The sequence below is a fragment of the Ammodytes marinus genome (assembly GCF_949987685.1).
Source record: "Ammodytes marinus genome assembly, chromosome: 4".
Taxonomy (NCBI): domain Eukaryota; kingdom Metazoa; phylum Chordata; class Actinopteri; order Uranoscopiformes; family Ammodytidae; genus Ammodytes; species Ammodytes marinus.
The window spans coordinates 1,391,383-1,409,501 of NC_137233.1; the positions used below are offsets into that span (position 1 = coordinate 1,391,383).

General features: G+C 41.6%; 1 protein-coding gene across 1 annotated transcript; it reads right to left on the minus strand.

The window, feature by feature from the left end:
- Positions 1-3,138: 3,138 nt before the first annotated feature.
- On the minus strand, positions 3,139-13,385 carry LOC307249181 (nuclear factor 7, ovary-like; the record flags this gene model as incomplete). Its single annotated transcript, XM_080025818.1, has 3 exons — positions 3,139-3,309; positions 3,878-4,113; positions 12,251-13,385. 3 exons carry the CDS (start codon positions 13,383-13,385, stop codon positions 3,139-3,141), a joined length of 1,542 nt encoding a protein of 513 aa, XP_079881944.1.
- Between the last annotated feature and the right edge of the window lie 4,734 nt (positions 13,386-18,119).

The window sequence follows — 18,119 nt, forward strand, 5'->3', positions numbered from 1 at the left end:
TGGACAATGTGACTAATATTTCAAATCATATAACTGAAGACCTATATTTCAGCCCACAGACACATCTGTCCAACCATATTTCCTTCCATCTAAACAAACTTTTTCCCCCTTTGGTGTGAAGTCTTATAAACACCGCAGCAGATTTCCGAGAGAGAGAGAGAGAGAGGGGGAGAGAGAGAGAGAGAGAGAAAGAGAGGGGGAGAGAGAGCGTTAGAGAGAGAGAGAGAGAGAGAGAGAGAGTGATTTCCGGGGACTCCCAGGGACAACAGGACGTGTTTCCAAGCAGCCAGCTCAGTTATGGAGGGATGGGAGGGTGACTGTTAACAAATTGACTCTTTATTTTATTGGTCTAACCTCACGGCAGACGCTGTCTCGCTGTGCGGTTTAAGCAGTGTCACTCACCCCTGTCCGTCTAAACATGAGCAGTGCAGCCTACACACCCGCTTCCTTCACTGAGTTATTATTGCCAGTGCGTGGCAGAAGCCCGGGGGAGGAAAGGAAAGCACATTCAGAAAAAAGGCAGCTGAAAATATGACTTTTAACCATTTATTGAAAAGAACTTACAGACACAGGATTTTCCTATGAGGGAAAACTGACTACTATTACAGCATGTGTATTCTCTTTATGGTACATACATGTTTCACTTCTAAATGGTATAGGAGGATAAGCACCTTGAGATGCAATGGGTCCCTCAGGAAAACATACAAGTGATAATAATACAATGACACAAAACAAACCATTAAAGACAAACGTATACACACATAGGCTCTCTTGATTATCCCCACAATCCCGGCCATTGCAATACATCAAAATTTGTTGAAATGTGTACAATTGTAGTTTACATTATCATGAAAGTAGTAAACCAACTCAATTCACAATATATGAATAAATTGGGGCTAGCTAGAGCATATCCCACCCCACCCATATGTATTGAGTATGTAGCTGTGATAGTTATAGGGATGAAAACACATGATTACATTACATGTCGCTAAGCAGACAGTTTGTCTAAAGCGACTTTGCGTAGGCGGTTAGCATTAAGGATCTTCCCTAACGACCCTCACTGGACTGGCCCCGGCATTCGAACCCTGGTTTCCTGTAGCAAAGTAAGTGGTGTTACCTGCTGAGCTATCCAGCAGCTACATGGTATCTGCAGATTTTACTTTTAGCTAAATACACTCCTGAACAAAACCTTAAGACTGGGGGAAAATTACAGTAGGCTATATGTATTCAAAAAATACAAAAAATAACTTGATGATAACTGGGTCAATAAATGGTGATGTATCTACAGAATTTAAAAAAAGATCGGTGACTGAATTAACCCTTCTTAACAAGCACAATATTTCTCATAACATCTAATAAAAAAAAATATATATACAGGTGTTTTGAATAATTCCATATAGTCTGAAAACAACTAATGCTGGGCTTACACTAGAGGACTTTTAAAGACTTTGAAAAGACTGAAGACTGAAACCCTCTTACATCTAAAGACAATCAACTCACACCTGAAGACAACTAGTCATTAGTTTTCAGTCACAGTGTGAGATTTTGAAAAGACAGGGGTCTCATATTGCAAGACTACAACTAGATTCCTTTTGAGATTAATATTATTTCCGCAAACGCGATAGTGATTATTTAATTTAAAAAAGGTTAATTCAATATTCCGAGCGGGAGACTTCCTTTAGTTATTTGACCATCTTTATTCGCTGATCTCGTCCCCCAATAACTTTAACTCCTAACCCTGTATTTGACGGTAAAGTGTTAAGGTTGCGCGGCTGTCAGCCTGGTTCTCCCGCCAAGGCTTCAAGGAAAAAGTGCCCAAAATAAGTGCCTCACCAGGCGGACACAGGTCGCGACTAATGCCGCTCCTCTTGCGTCGTGCTTGGTGCATGCGAGAGTGTGACAGTGTTTACGTAATTTCGCTTGAGCCAACCCCTTAAGACTAACGATAATATCAAACATGTTTGATAATGTCGGAACGTCAAGACGGGAAGAAGACTGGCTGAAATCGGGTCAGAAGACCACCATACACCAAACGACTGAGATTACGTGCGCGCGCCACAACTCCAGCACGATTTCTGTGATTTCAGTCTGACATTGGAAGATTGTCTGCGACTGTCAAATCGCGTGAAAAGTCGTGTAGTGTAAGCCCAGCATTAGGGACCACTTGACCTCTTTGCAAATGCTCCAATAAACAATAATTGAATTTGGAATTTGAGGAAAATATTGTCAGCAGTCCATGGAATTTAACAGAAATGTAAATTTTACTCAAACACATACCGATAAATAAAAGAACCAGAGACACTGATCATTTTAAGTGGTCTCATTTTTCCAGAACTCTATATACATTGAAAATGTTACATTTATGTACGTACGTAAGCATTGATTTTTATCTTTGGAAACTTTATAATCTGCACTAGAATTGACAAAGAAGCTTCCACAAAGATGTGGCTTATGTCCATGGGTCAACAAACACAAGTCAACATTTTAAAAAACATGAACAATATCCATCACCTTATCATGGTGGAGAGGTTTGTGTGTCCATGTATGTATAAGCCCGAGGGCGGTGTTATCTGGAGCCTAGTGTTCCTGGTTTTAGGAGTGGTGGGCCTCTACGTCTGATGGTCTAACTACTCATTGAAATGGTAAATGGACTCCACTTATACAGCGCTTTTCCCTGGTTTTTCACAGAACCAGAGCGCTTCCTTCGTTTTGTACACGTTCACCTAATCACACACACATTCATATGGTTACCACGCAGGGTGCACGCTAACTATCAGGAGACATTTAGGGTTCAGTGTCTCTTTGCCCAGGGACACTTAGACATGTGGCGGGGAGACGGGGGATCGAACCACCGACCCTGTAACCCAGTGGACGACCGCCCTACACACTTCACCACAGCCATCCAGGGAAAGGGACCGGGTGACATGAAGGTCAGGTCTCCCGACGGACGAGACCCGGGCGGCTGGCTATGGGGATGTAGATCTCCAGCTCTCTGGTTGTAAGTTGGGTCAAATAGTGGGGGGAGATTTTGGACGGACCTGGTGTGTGTGTAAGTTTGTGTGACCTTGTGAGCCCAAACCAGTAGTGTGGGTGAACTGGGAGCGTCCAGAGGAGGCGCCTGTTCCAGAGATCTTCAACTCACACCTCCGGCAGAGCTTTTCTGGCTCCCTGTGGAAGTTGGGGGGGATTGAACTCGAGTAGGAAATGTTCAAAACTTCCATTACTGAAGCTGCGGCGGGGAGCTGTGGTCTCAAGGTCCCTCAGGGGTTGATAAGATCCATCAGGAACTGCTGAAAGCTCTGGGTCCAGCTGGGAGGAGGAAGACCCAGGACTAGCTGGAGATATTATATCTCCACACCGGCCGGGTAACACCTCGGGATCCCCCAATCAGAACTGGTTAATGTGGCCTGGGGAAAGAGAAGTTTGGGGTCCCCTGCTTGAGCTGACCCAACCCCAGATAAGTGTTTGACGATGATGATGATGAAAAACAAAATCAAATTGGACCTTGAATAATGTGAAAGCAATATCTCAAGAACGCTTTGAGGGATTTGAACTGATTATATTTTGGAGGTTATAAGTGAAAGGTCAAGGTCACTGGGGCTTTAAATCTTGTGAGCACAATATTTTGAGGTTGCTTTGATAAACTTACACTGATTATATTTTCAGGGTCAAATATTACCGCAACCTAACATATTGTGAGGTCTCAGGGACCTTGTACCATACTGTAGCTTCTTAGGAGTTTAACTTACTAGAAGCATTGCCTACCTCCACTGGACTTCTTGAAAGGGCAAATAATGGCCAGGGAGTGTTTATAGTTCCTTTTGAGGAATAAACATCATCTTTATCTCTAACTGGTCTATTCAACTGTCACACATACCTTCACTGGTAATATCTTCAGAGGGACTTTATCCCCGTTATAAATCAACGGAAACATCTTCTCAATGAAAGTGTGTGTGAAGGTGTGTATGTGTGTTTTAGTATCAGGATCAGAGAAGGACAGTTTCCCTCTGTTCCAGTCCAGCTTCACTCTGATCTTCTGGAGCTTCTGCTCCACTTGGAGAACAGTGTCTCGAGCGAGTGGTGACCGTGCTGAGTATTCACCTTTACAGAACCCTAGTCCCCAGAACCCAAACTGTTTCTTTCCTTTCCTTTTTGAAGACTCTGTTAACACACCCAGATACAAGCTTGTATTGTCTCCAACCTGGACGTCCCAGCTGTGAGTCCCTGAGTTAAAACCCCTAGAGCTCAGGACTGACCATGAATGATCAAACCTCTCTGGATTATCAGGAAGCTGCTGTTTCTCTCCTCGTCTCACACTGGTCAGATCTTCAGACAGGATGTATATTGGATGAGCAGTGTTTGGGTCCAGAACCAGAGGAGTGTAGGAGACCATGTCCTTCATCTTCTTCCAGATGTTGAAGGTCAGGTTGCCCAGGTGTTTGGCCTCGTCTATCAAAGTTCCTGAGAGCAGCTGTGGATCATCCAGCAGGAGGCTTTTCTGGTCTCTTTCCACTGCAGCCTTGTAGTCGAGCAGGAATGAGACGTCTTCAGCTTTCAGCTGCTCCTCTGTGGCTCTGACTGTGTCTGAAAGAGCTGCTATCTCTCTGCTCAGAGCCTCCATCTTCTCCTTCATCATATGACTCTTCTGCTCCTCTTCCTCCCTCAGTGCAGCCAACCTGGCCTTCTCCTCATCTTCTAGAAACTGGTGAAGCTTCTTAAACTGATCCTTAATCTGCGTCTCTGTGCGTCGGGCCTGGACCTTTATGTGTTTTGCTGTTTTGTCAGATATCACTTTAACTTGTTCAAAAACCTTTAACTTCTCCTTTAAGGGCTTCAGAGTTTCCTGAAGTTCCTTCCTAGGTTGTCGTGCAGCTTCAGCGATGGGTCTGAATCTGTGGTCTGTGTGTATTTCTGAATCTCTGCAGATGAGACAAACCAGCTGCTGATGGTCCAGACAGAAGAGTTTGAGTTTCTCAGAGTGCAGAGGGCAGAGAGCCTCTGAAGCTTTCTGATCTCTCTCCAGTAAGAAGGCCTCACACAGGTTCTTTAACACCAGGTTGCAAGGTGGTTGTCTGATTGAAGAAATTGTCTGACAAACGGGACACTCACGTTCTTGTCTCTGTCTCCACCAGTTATTCAGACATTCTTTACAGAAGCTGTGGCCACATGGCAGAAGAACAGGATCTCTAAACACTTCATGACAGACGGAACAGCAGAGATTCTGCTCTGATCTGGAAGCCATTTTGTCTGTGCAGCTGAAAACAGAGCAGACAGAGAATACAGTAAGGCGTGGCTCCCCTCCCTCCTCCTCCTCCTACTAGCTTTTTAATGATTTAAGTCAAACTCACCTTCAGTGTGTGGAGTGTCAGCAGGTTCAAGCAGCAGTGGGAACTATCTAAGAGGAAGTTGTTAGTTTGGTCTGACGGTGAATCACTTCGCCTGGTTTTCAGTCCGTCTCTGTAGTGATGAAAGAAAACAAATGTTTCGTGAATTGTCTATAAACCACTTCTCTGGCTGATGCAAATTATAGATTTGTTTCTGTTAGTCTGCTGGAGTCTGGAGTCTTGCTGGAGTTGTGGCATACGCCCTTAATCTCAGTCGTTTCATGTAAGGTGGTCATCCGTCCCGATTTTTCTCATATCACTATACACTCACCGACCACTTCATTAGGTACAGCGGTTAATTTTCTTGTAAACACATATAACTAATCAGCCAATCACATGTCAGCAACTCAATGCATTTAGGCATGTAGACCTGGACGGGACAACTTATTGAAGTTGAAACCGAGCAACAGAATGGGGAAGAAAGGGGTTTTAAGTGACTTTGAACATGGCAATGTTTAGGGTGCCAGGAGGGCTGGTATGAGTATTTCAGAAACTGCTGATCTACTGGGATTTTCACTCCAAACCGTCTTTAGGGTTTACAGAGAATGGTCCGAAAAAGAAAAAATATCTAGTGAGCGGCATTTGTGTGGACGTAAAATGCCTTGTTGAAGTCAGAGGTCAGTGGAGGATGGGAATACTGGTTTAAGATGATAGAAAGGCAACAGTAACTAAAATAACCACTCGCTACAACCAGGGTATGCAGAATACCATCTCTGAACGCAAAACACGACCAACCTTGAAGCAGATGGGCTACAGCAACAAAGACCCCACCGGGTGCCACTCCTGTCAGCTAAAAACAGGAAAATGGGGCTACAATTCTCAAAGGATCACCAATATTGGACAATAGAAGATTGAAAAATCATGCCTGGTCTGATGAGTCTCGATTTCAGTTGCGACATTCAGATGGCAGGTTCAGAATTTGGCGTAAACAACATGAAAGTATGGATCCATCCTGCCGTGCACCATCAACCATGCCATGTTCAAAGTCACCTACACCCCCTTTCTTCCCCATTCTGATGCTCGGTTATACTTCAGTACATTGTCTTGACCACGTCTAAATGCATAAATGCATTAAATTGCTGCCATGTGATTGGTTGATTAGGTTGAACAGGTGTACCTAATAAAGTGGCCGGTGAGTGTATGTCTAATACATCCAGAATATATAGAACTTTCACTTTTTGAATTGAATTACATTAGAAAATACATTTTCCATGAGTTATTCTAATATTATGAGTTTCACCACAACTCACCCCACTCTCCCCTACATACAGCTTCCTGGTCATTCAGGCAGCATCTTCCGTAACTACAAAGGCCGATTCTCTGTAGTGATACTGGCTGCTGTTGATGCAAATCATAGATTTGTTTATGTGAATCTGGGGAGCCAGGGCAGGCTTTCAGACGGCAGTTACTTGGATGTTTCGATCAGGACTAAAGTAGATTGAAAGATTTCACCAAAAAATAAAGAAATGTGGAAAGAAATATTAATCTGTAACATTTTTATAGTTGTTTTACCACCAATATATGATGATAAACATCACATGATAAAAGCAGCTCAGCCAAGTAGATTCAAGGTGTGGCACCAGTTCAGACATGTCATGTGAGCTCAGATTACAATTAAACTGCTGTTGATTCTACTGAACAAACTAACAATATCACAATCATTCTAAACGCATGCTAAATGCATTGCTCTTTAACTAAGAGAGAAACTTTACAGCATAGTTCAAAAAGATATTAAGAAACAGCCAATCAGCATCAAGAAACATTTCTACCGTCCAGTTAAACAGCGACACAGCACAATGTGATCAAAGTGATCCTGATGATCAGACATTTACAGGTTTCTCTGGGAGGATTCTCACCTGCTGAACTGACTTCAGGTCGACTTACAGACACCTTCCACCTTCATGTGTGGAGGAAACACTGGGAGAGAAGACGCTGCTCATTTCATCCTGCTCAGTCCTGGTGTGTGTGTGATCTGAGGACGCCGTCACACCCTCATAACTTCACAGTCAAAGTCTAAAACAAATATCAGTGTGACGTGAAAACCAGTTCAACAAGTTACGATTGTTTCCCCGCCTCCCCTCCTCTAACTGCCTGAGGGTAATTATTTGCCTCCCTGCAATAATTAGCTATAGTATGATATTGCTTTAGCCCATACTTAAAGGTGATGTCAGCAATTCTGGAGAACGCATGTTGTCAAAATCACTTTTTGTAAAAATCTGTGTATCTCCTCATGATCTACTAACTGTCAGTACTGTGTGAGCCCCGGGAAAAAACAACAAGTGTTAATACACAGTATTGCTCTCTAATGGGCATGTTGCTACTGAAATGGAGGAAGTTTATGGGTGAGGACACTGTTGCTGCTTTGCATTCTGCGACTAAATAGTGTTATTTTTATCTCACCAGTAAGTGACTGATCATCACTTGATCATTGCTTGTCTTGCTCACTGGACTGTTCTCGAGGGCCCGATTGGCTCCTGATTTTGATTTTGCCTGGATCCGTTGCCCTGCCCCCCGGCAACTGCTGGCTAGCTACCTGCTGGATGCTACATAACCCCCACTCCAGGTTGGTCAGTAGTGTTGTGCCTGAACGAGTTCAATGAACGATCGTTCATGAACTCGTTCATATTGGGGGCGAACGTGAACTGAACGTATGTATTTCTGCCTGATGAACGTTATTGCGAACGCGCTCATTCTGGCGTTTGTGAACGGCGCTCAGTCGTTCAATCGTTCATCGAGTGCCAGATTTTATAGAAAACCCCGCAAAAAGACAGCGTAAACAGCCCTTAATATGTAGCTGAAAAACACCCAATCTGGCAACACATGCCACCACAGCGTCGCACCGCCGCTGCGTCATCAAAATGCAAAACACCGCGGGAAAAAACAAAAGCAAATTAATGCAGTTGCGCTTACTCAGACCATGGACCTAGCCTCAGGTTCTACCTCTTCTTCGTATGACTGTTACCTACCTCAGATTGTGTTTGTGTTAATAAGTATGTCAACACATCTTCTGGACTTTGTTATTAACAGTATACTGCAGTTTAAAATGGTCTCCTTGAGGGTTTTACTATTTTAAGTTGTAGGCCTAATTTGTTTGTAGAACCTCCCTGGTTTATTTTTCCAGTATTGCTTTCTTTGAGTGAAATTTCATGTGAATTGTTTCCAGGTTTGGAAAATTATAAAAATGGAAAAACATTTGCACCTTAACCGTTTTTGTTTGAATAATTCCTCATTAAAAAGCAATTCAAACAGCAACTTTTTCCTCATGTTTTTGAGAATATACTGTAGGGGTAAACGCTGCAGCTGGCTTCTAGTGTGGACTGAATGTTATTGAAATAATTTCTGTCTGTGGTTCTATATGGTATGTGGCAATTATTTAGAAAAATAATAGCCTGCAGCAACATATTGAATAAAAAAGAACTATGAACTTAGTTCAGCATTTTGAATTATGAACTATGAACTGAACTCGTTCATTTTAAAGTGTGTGAACTGAACTTTGAACTAGTTCACGTAGAAAAAGAACTTTCCCAACACTGTTGGTCAGTGCAACATTGATAAATGTAAACATTTAACATAAATTGTACATATGATGTAAACATATGATGTAAACAAAGGCTGCAGAGAATATCACTTTTAACCATTTATTGCAAAGAAATGGCAGATCCAGTTTTAAATATTCAGAGAAAGTGATTAGTATGGTACATATTTATAGATTATGTAGCTTTGACAGTAACAGGGATAAAAACACATGATTACATTACATGTCACAAAGCAAACAGTTTTATGCAAAGCGACTTGAGGTAGGCAGTTAGCATTAAGGATCTTGCCTAACGACCCTCACTGGACTGGCCCCGGCCTGACCAGGAATTGAACCCTGGTTTCCTGTATCAAAGTAAGTGGTGTTACCTTCTGAGCTATCCAGCAGCTACATGATCTTTGCAGATTTTAATTTTAGCTACATATATATCATGATCATCATCATCTTAAACCAAAAACTATTTCCCGGGCCACATCAACCAGCTCTGACTGGGGGATCCCGAGGCGTTCCCAGTGTGGAGATATAATCTCTCAACCTAGTCCTTGGTCTTCCCCGGGGCCTCCTTTCAGCCGGACCCCTCTGAATCAGTAGGTTTGGCCCCCAGGGGGCATTCTTACCAGATGCCCGAACCACCTCAACTGGCTCCATATGTGTTTAAATAACTTGATGATTTCTGAAATAATAAACAATTGATATATTTACAGAACTCGAAGAATATACAAAGAAAAAAACATGAACATCAGTATCGCTTACATGTAAAAGGCTAAATGTTTTTCTATAACCAGATCACAGATCCATAGTCATCAGACCAGATCTGTAGATCTCCTTCACCGTCAGTTTTACAGAACAAATCTTGGACAGTTTTCAATTAGGGATAGAGGTCCAGTCATTTGGAACAGCTTTCCTGTTACTCTACGTAAACAATCATCTTTAGTTACTTTCAAAAAACATCTTAAAATGTACCTAATTTTAAAAGCTTACGATAATGTGTTAAACTGAATGTATGTTATATTGTCTTGTTGCTTGTTAGTTACATCTTTACATTGCTTTTTTACATGTACTTAGATGTATTTTCATTTTTGTAACATGACTTTGTAGTTTTATCTCTTTAATTTTATTTTTGTTTTTCTTTTATTTTTGTTTGTTTGTCTTTTTTTTTCTTTTTTTCTTTTACTTTATTTCTTTATTGTATTTTAATGTCAGGTGGACATCCTTCATAAGCCCTTCGGGGTTTCTTTTGTCCCACCCGTGCATTTATGTATGTCTATGCGCATCTTCTTGCCATTTTTTTAATCTTGTTTATTTGCACAAATAAAACTAAACTAAACTAAACTAAATGAACCAAACATGAAGAGCAGATAATAAGTGATATAATGTCATACGATAAAAGGCAGTGGCGAAGTGGGTAGGGAGGTTGCCTACCTGCCACATGTCGAAGTGTCCCTGGGCAAGACCCTGAACCCCACATTGCTTCTGATGGTTCAGAGGGAGCCTTGCATGGCAGCTACTGCCATCGGTGTATGAATGTGTGTGTGAATGGGTGAATGTGGTAAGAAATGTAAAGCGCTATGGGGCTGAGAAAATTGGCTAGAAATCGCTATATAAGTCAAGTCATACAAATGAGGACACAGTGACCTTGTACCATGTTGCCTACCACCACTGGACTTTCACTGTTCAGCAATTGTATGCTGAAAGGAGGCGAATAACTGCCAGGGGTCGTTTTTAGTTCCCTTTAAGAAATAAACAACAACTTGAATCCTCGTCTTTATCTCTAAAGGTGCGAACACACTAGGCACTTTACACGCGTACAGACGCGTATGAAATCGGCCGTTTTTCCATAGGGAACCATTGGTTTACGCGCGTACATGGCGCGTAAATGCGTCACTCGTGCTAAAGCAACATTTTCACTCGCGCTAAAGCAACATTTTTACGCGCGTATATATTACGTGCGTATATATTACGCGCGAATATATTACGCAGCTACGCGAGGAGTTCAAAAAATTGAACTTTTGTTGCTCCTACGCGAGACGATTAGCCGCGTTGGCCAATCAGCGTTGAGCTTGACCCGACGTCACATACATTGGCAGGGTCGGAGAACAGTGTACTGTACACAGAGGCTGATGAGAGACACCGAGGAGAAAAATGTATTGCGGGCGGCCGGTGCTGTATGAAGCCGCTCGGGGGGTTAGAAGACGTGGGGAAAGTAAACCAGGAGAATGGACTTCCTGGTTAATTCAGTGAATATGTGTAGCTGTGCTTTAGCCGATAAACAAAGTTAGCGCCGTATAGCATTAGTTAACTCACCCTGTTGTGTGCGGGCGGCTAGCGCCTCATATTATGAACCCAAACATGACGACTGTCAGCGGGACTTTCACGACAAGTACACGAAGCACCGGTGTTGATCTACGCCAGCCACGGTCCCCTGTCACAGCCAGGTAGGGTAATTTTGGCTACTTGCCTTTATGTTGTGCCGCCGTGCACCGATGCTGCTGTAACTTTGTTTGTTATGTAGCTGCCGTGAATATGCAATGCTGTTTTAATGCTAGGCTATTTGTGCTGTTCAGTTTGTCTTTTGGCACAGTTGTTGGCCGTGTTGTTGTTGTTTTTGTGCGGACATGCACGCTGTTGTGTCAGGTCTGATCAGCCATGGTTGATAAGGGAAATACAATATCGGGAGGGAGACTAGGCACGTTACGCGCGTATAACCATTTTTGACACAAAATGATCAAGCAACATTTTAGCTGCGTTACGCACGTAAATCTTACGCGTGTAAAATGCCTAGTGTGTTCGCACCTTAAGACTGAAGTTAAAAATGGTGGGACAATGTTATATATATATATTTTTTAACCTTTTATTTATACAGGTAAATCCCATTGAGACCGAAGACTCTTTTTCAAGGGAGACCTGTTTTCCTTTCCCACTTTACCATTCACACACACATTCATACACCGATAGCAGGCTAACTATCGACATTCACACGAGCCAAGGTAGGTTAAGTGTCTTGCCCAAGGACACAACAACTATGACACAGGTGGCAGGGCAGGGATCGAACCTCCAACCCTTTGATCATCAGCCGACCCGCTCTACCAACTGAGCCACAGTCGCCCAGGTGATATCTTCAGAGGAACTTTATCCCCATTGAAAATCAATGGAAACATCTTCTCAGTGAAAGTGTGTGTGATGGTGTGTATGCGTGTGTTAGTATCAGGATCAGAGAACGACAGTTTTCCTTTTTTCCAGTCCAGAGTCACTCTGATCTTCTGGAACTTCTTCTGCACTTTGATAACAGTTGATGGAGCTCTTGGTGACTCTTCTAAGTATTTACCTTTACGGAACAATATTCCCCAGAACCCCGACCGCATGAGTCCCTTCCTCTGGACAGACTCTGGTAGCACACCGAAAAACCAGCTTGTACTGTCTCCAACCTGGACGTCCCAGCTGTGAGTCCCTGAGTCAAAGCCCTCAGAGCCCAGGATAGAGCAGAAATAATCAAACCTCTCTGGATTATCAGGACGCCTCCTTCTACTTCCTTGTCCAACACTGGTCAGATCTTCAGAGACAATGAGTCTTGGATGAGCAGTGTTTGGGTCCAGAACCAGAGGAGTGTAGGAGACAATGTCCTTCATCTTGTTCCAGATGTGGAAGGTCAGGTTGCCCAGGTGTTTGGCCTCGTCTATCAGAGCTCCTGAGAGCAGCTGTGGATCATCCAGCAGGGGGCGCTGCTGGACTCCGTCCACTGCAGCCTTGTAGTTGAGCAGGAATGAGACGTCTTCAGCTCTCAGCTGCTCCTCTGTGGCTCTGACTGTGTCTGAAAGAGCTGCTATGTCTTTATTTAGAGCCTCCATCTTCTCCTTCATCATCTGACTCTTCTGCTCCTCTTCCTCCGACAATGCAGCCATCCTGGCCGTACCTTCCTCTTCTAGAAACTGGTAAAGCTTATTAAACTGATCCTGAATCTGTGTCTCTGTGCGTCGGGCCTGGACCTTTATGTGTTCTGCTGTTCGATTAAATTTCCCTTTAACTTGTTGAAAAAACGTCAACTTCTTCTTTAAGGGCTCCAGAGTTTCCTGAAGTTCCTTCTTGTGTTGTCGTGCAGCTTCAGCGATGGGTCTGAATCTGTGGTCGCTGTGTATTTCTGAATCTATGCACACAACACAAATTGGCTGCTGATGGTCCAGACAGAAGAGTTTGAGTTTCTCAGAGTGCAGAGGGCAGAGAGCCTCTGAAGCTTTCTGATCTCTCTCCAGTAAGAAGGCCTCACACAGGTTCTTTAACACCAGGTTACAAGGAGGTTGTCCGTTTGAAGAAATGGTCTTACAAACTGGACACTCACATATTTGTTTCACTCTCCACCAGTTATTCAGACAGTATTTACAGAAGCTGTGGCTACATGCCAGAACAACAGGATCTCTGAAGACTTCATGACAGACCGGACAGCTGAGATCCTCCTCTGATCTGGAAGCCATTTTGTCTGTGCAGCTGAAAACAGAGCAGACAGAAAGTACAGTCATGCGTGGCTTCCCTCCCCTATCTACTAGCTTTTGAATGAGTTTAGTCAAACTCACCTTCAGTGTGTGGAGTGTCAGCAGATTGATGCAGCAGTGGGAACTATCTAAGAGGAAGTTGTTGGTTTGGTCTGACGGTGAATCAGCTCGCCTGGTTTTCAGTCCTTGTCTCTGTTGTGATGAAAAGAAAACAAATTGGGTAACACTTTATAATAACTATCCGTTGTAACTCGTTAATAGATCATTAGTAAACTCTTAATTAATGATTTATTAATGATTTGTTAAGTGTTTGTTAGCAGTTTGTTAAGGATTTGTAACAATGCCTTACAGACAGTTAATAGACCATTAATAAACTTTTAGTTAATTGGTTATAAATGACTTGTTAAATGACAGTTAACCGTTTGTTAAGGATTTATAACTGTGCTTTATAGATAGCTGATAGATAATTTTCAAGCTAGTAGTGAATTACTTACTAATGACTTATTAAGTATCAGTTAATAGTTTATATGTGTTATCGGGACGTTATTCTAAAGTTGCAACTATTCCTCATTTATTAATTGTTTGTAAATGAGGAATAGTTGCAACTTTAGAATAACGTCCCAATAACATATATAAACTATTAACTAACACTTAAAGGCCTACTTCACCGGTGGGAATATGAAGGTGTATTGAATTCTGAGATCCTATGGAGTATAAATGTGCAAAAAAATTGAAATTGGTTCATCCTAGCCTGAGAAAAGGCAGAAAGAGTGTTTTTTTAACCCTATATTTCTCTTTCTCGTGACATCACACTTCTGCCTATAAGTGGACTTCCTTCAAAAATATCTTCGTGCGCCACAAGAAAAGTTATTTTTCAGTTAAAAGCCAACCCAAACATTACATCTAGTGATTTGCAGACCTCTCTTGCAGCATCTGGGACAGATGTGCATGGTTCCACAATAAGAATAAGAATAAGTCAACATGGCTTTCAAGGGAGGGTTGCTGAAGAAGCCTCTGCTCTCAACAAAGAACAAAAACTGCTTGTCACAACTTTGCTAGAGAGCACCTGGAGATATCTGAAGTCTTTTCTGTGGACAGATTTGTCCAAAATTGAACTGGTCACAACCAAAACCGCCATGTTTGGGCAAAAATGCAACTCTGCCTACCACCAAGAGAACCTTCTCCCAAGTGAAGAATGGTGGTGGCAAATGGTCTGCAAATCTCCAGATAATAAGATCGTAATGTTTGGATTGGCTTTTACCTGAAAAATCCCTTTTCTTGTGGCGCTTGAGGATATTGTTGAAGGTAGTCCACTTCTAGGCAGATGTTAAGTCACTCTTAAAGCTCTCCATTTGTAGATGATTTGCCTCACGGTGGATCAATGGAGCTCAAACTTTTTTATATGAATTTATAGCTGTCGCCACACAAATGTGCAACATCACAACTCTATTCCTGAGATCCTGAGATTTTTTCCCCTTTGAGCATGTCTGACCTGTATGGGTTCAGTTTGGTGAGCCTAAACTGTCCTGGTTTTATCTAGTGCCGCCCAATTTCTTCCCTAAAGATCTCTCAATACATTGGTCCATTTCATCACTCGATTTGGCCCACCTGATTGTGTTCACCTGCTCCATTTAAGCAATGCAGCTCAGGGTTCCCAAACTTTTGCACATACAACATTTGTCAAATCATTTGTTTTATCTGTTTTAATAGTTGATTTCTGGAAGAGAAAATTTTTTAATTGATAAACAAACAAAAAAATACTGGTATTGATAATAATGAATTAATAATGGTTAAAATAAATACAATTCCAAAAGGCTCAAGGGGTTCACAAACTTTCACAAAGCACTGTATATCAGTCTCTAGATGTGCAAAGCTGGTACAGAAATACTCCAATATATTATAGGTGGTTCTACAAAGCATTGACTCAGGGGGGGGGCTGAATACTTTTGCACGCCACACTTTTCAGTTTTTTATTTATAAAAAAAAAATTAAAACCACGTTCTATTTTCATTCCACTTCACAATGTTGCGCCACTTTGTGTTGGTGCCATATACGATCCCAATAAAATAAATGAACGTATGTGGTTGTAACGTGACAAAATGAAGAAAATTTCAAGGGGTATGAATACTTTTGCAAGCCACTGTATATAGTAGATGCATGAAAATACTTGTGCGACATTTCTAAATCGTAAATATTTTTTGTTATTGGCCTTATGGAATATTCTAATATTTTGAGATGCTGGACTTCTGATGTTCATGAGCTGTAAGCTGGTTCAAAGTTAAACAAAAAAATACTAATATATCACTATACGTCTAATACATCTAGAATATGTAGAACTTTCCCTTTTTGAATTGAATTACATTAAAAAATACATTTTCCATGAGTTATTCTAATATTATGAGTTTCACCACAACTCACCCCACTCTCCCCTACATACAGCTTCCTGGTCATTCAGGCAGCACCTTCCGTAACAACAAAGGCTGATTCTCTGTAGTGATACTGGCTGCTGTTGATGCAAATCATAGATTTGTTTATGTGAATCTGGGGAGCCAGGGCAGGCTTTCAGACGGCAGTTATTTGAGCTTTTTAATTAGGTTGATTGAAAGATTTCACCAAAAAAAACAAAGACATATCGAAAGAAATATTAATCTGTAACATTTTTATAGTTGTTTCAGCACCAATAAATGATAAGCATCACATGATAAAAGCAGCTCAACCAAGTTGATTCAAGGTGTGGCACCAGTTCAGACATATCCTGTGTGTTTCACTGCTGATGTGAGCTCAGGTTACAATCAAACTGCTCCTGATCCTACTGATCAAACTAACAATATTAGATAGGAATATTTTCTAAAGTCATTGTTCCCTAATCCGGAAATCTACAGCATATCACACATAGATATTAAGAAACAGCCAATCAGCATCAAGAAACATTTCTACCGTCCAGTTAAACAGCGACACAGCACAATGTGATCAAAGTGATCCTGATGATCAGACATTTACAGGTTTCTCTGGGAGGATTCTCACCTGCTGAACTGACTTCAGGTCGACTTACAGACACTTTCCACCTTCATGTGGAGGAAACACTGGGAGAGAAGACGCTGCTCATTTCATCCTGCTCAGTCCTGGTGTGTGTGTGATCTGAGGACGCCGTCACACCCTCATAACTTCCCAGTCCAATATAAACTCAGTCACGTGAAAACCAGTTCAACAAGTACCTGCCTGAGGCTACTGTTAATCTTTTGTACCTCTGTATAAGAGATGTGTTTATACTGTATGCCATCTGTTTGCCTTAAAATATAATGCTTTCTGAGATGCCCATTTTCCCACACAAAAAGACAGCAGAACATATGACTTTTAACTATTTATTGCAAAAAAACTACAGATCAGGATTATACAGTAGGGGAGAGTGGCCTAAATTGTGCCGGTGGGGAAGTTGTGCCACCCCTTGTTTCTAGAAAACCATAGAAGAAATTGGAAATGTGACCACATATTTAAGAAGAGCCATCCATTTGACTCATCCTGTAAAGAAGGGAGACACAAGGAATAAGATATAAGCACATTTAAGCTAAAACAACTATTTTTTGCCTTTCAAAGTAAAATTTCCATGATCAAGGTTTTTTGATTACTGTGTCTGAACAATTATAGACACGTTTGAAAACATTTGACACATGTTTTAGTGCTTTAGTATGCTACACTTTGTGTCTATATAGTTAGCACAATGTCAGCCCTATACTGCTGCATCATGCTTATTATCCACAATTCTGGGGATGGGGTGATTTGTGCCAGAGGGCCTAGGTGAGTTATAAGTAAGTAAGTAAGTAAAATGTATTTATAAAAGCACATTTATAATAGTTTGCACTGTCCAAAGTGCTTTACATAGTGCATTCAGTAGGTAAAAAATGAAGGTAAAATAACAATAACCAAAATAAAAGACATAAAGCCCAGACATCCACATATAAACAAAGATAGTAGTGCAGAGGTAAGTAAGTAGTGCAGAGGTAAGATAGCTAATGGGGAGGAAAAAACAGGGTGTACAGATGGGTTTTGAGCCTTGATTTAAATGGAGAGGGAATCGCATATGCCAGGTGGCAGTTGGTTCTACAAGGGTGGAGCAGCTATTGCAAAGTACATTTCTGAGAGTTGTGCCATTGGCATGGCTGTATACGCTGGTCACCAAAAGAAAGTGATTGTCTACAGTAGCTCAGAAGAGACTGACATCTCCATTTCACTTAACGACACCATTGATGAGAGTTCAGATGGCCAGAAAGAGTGTGAGCTTAGCAGGTAAAACCACCTAGATCTGCTAGGCCTTGTTTAAGAAAATTGTCCTTCAATCTTTGTAAAATATTTACTTTAAATAAACCTTAAATAAGTAATTCTCTAATGGATTTGTCTTGCTTTACAGTTTATGAGATATATATCAATGGCACAATTTACCCCATGGTATTCTCTCTTGTGGCACAACTTACACCACACAGGGGGCAAGTTGTGCCACAAGACACCTTTTTTTCCAAAAGCTATATTTCTTCAACAGTGTATTCCAGATCCAAAGTTTTTATTGCCAGGGATGCACAACACCCTGGAATATATGGACATATTTGAGTTGGAGACTTTACTGTCAAGGCCTCACTTTAAAGTCACTTTGAGTAAAAAGTGGCACAACTTAGGCCACTCTCCCCTATATTCAGAGAAAGTGAAGTTTAGTGATTATATGTG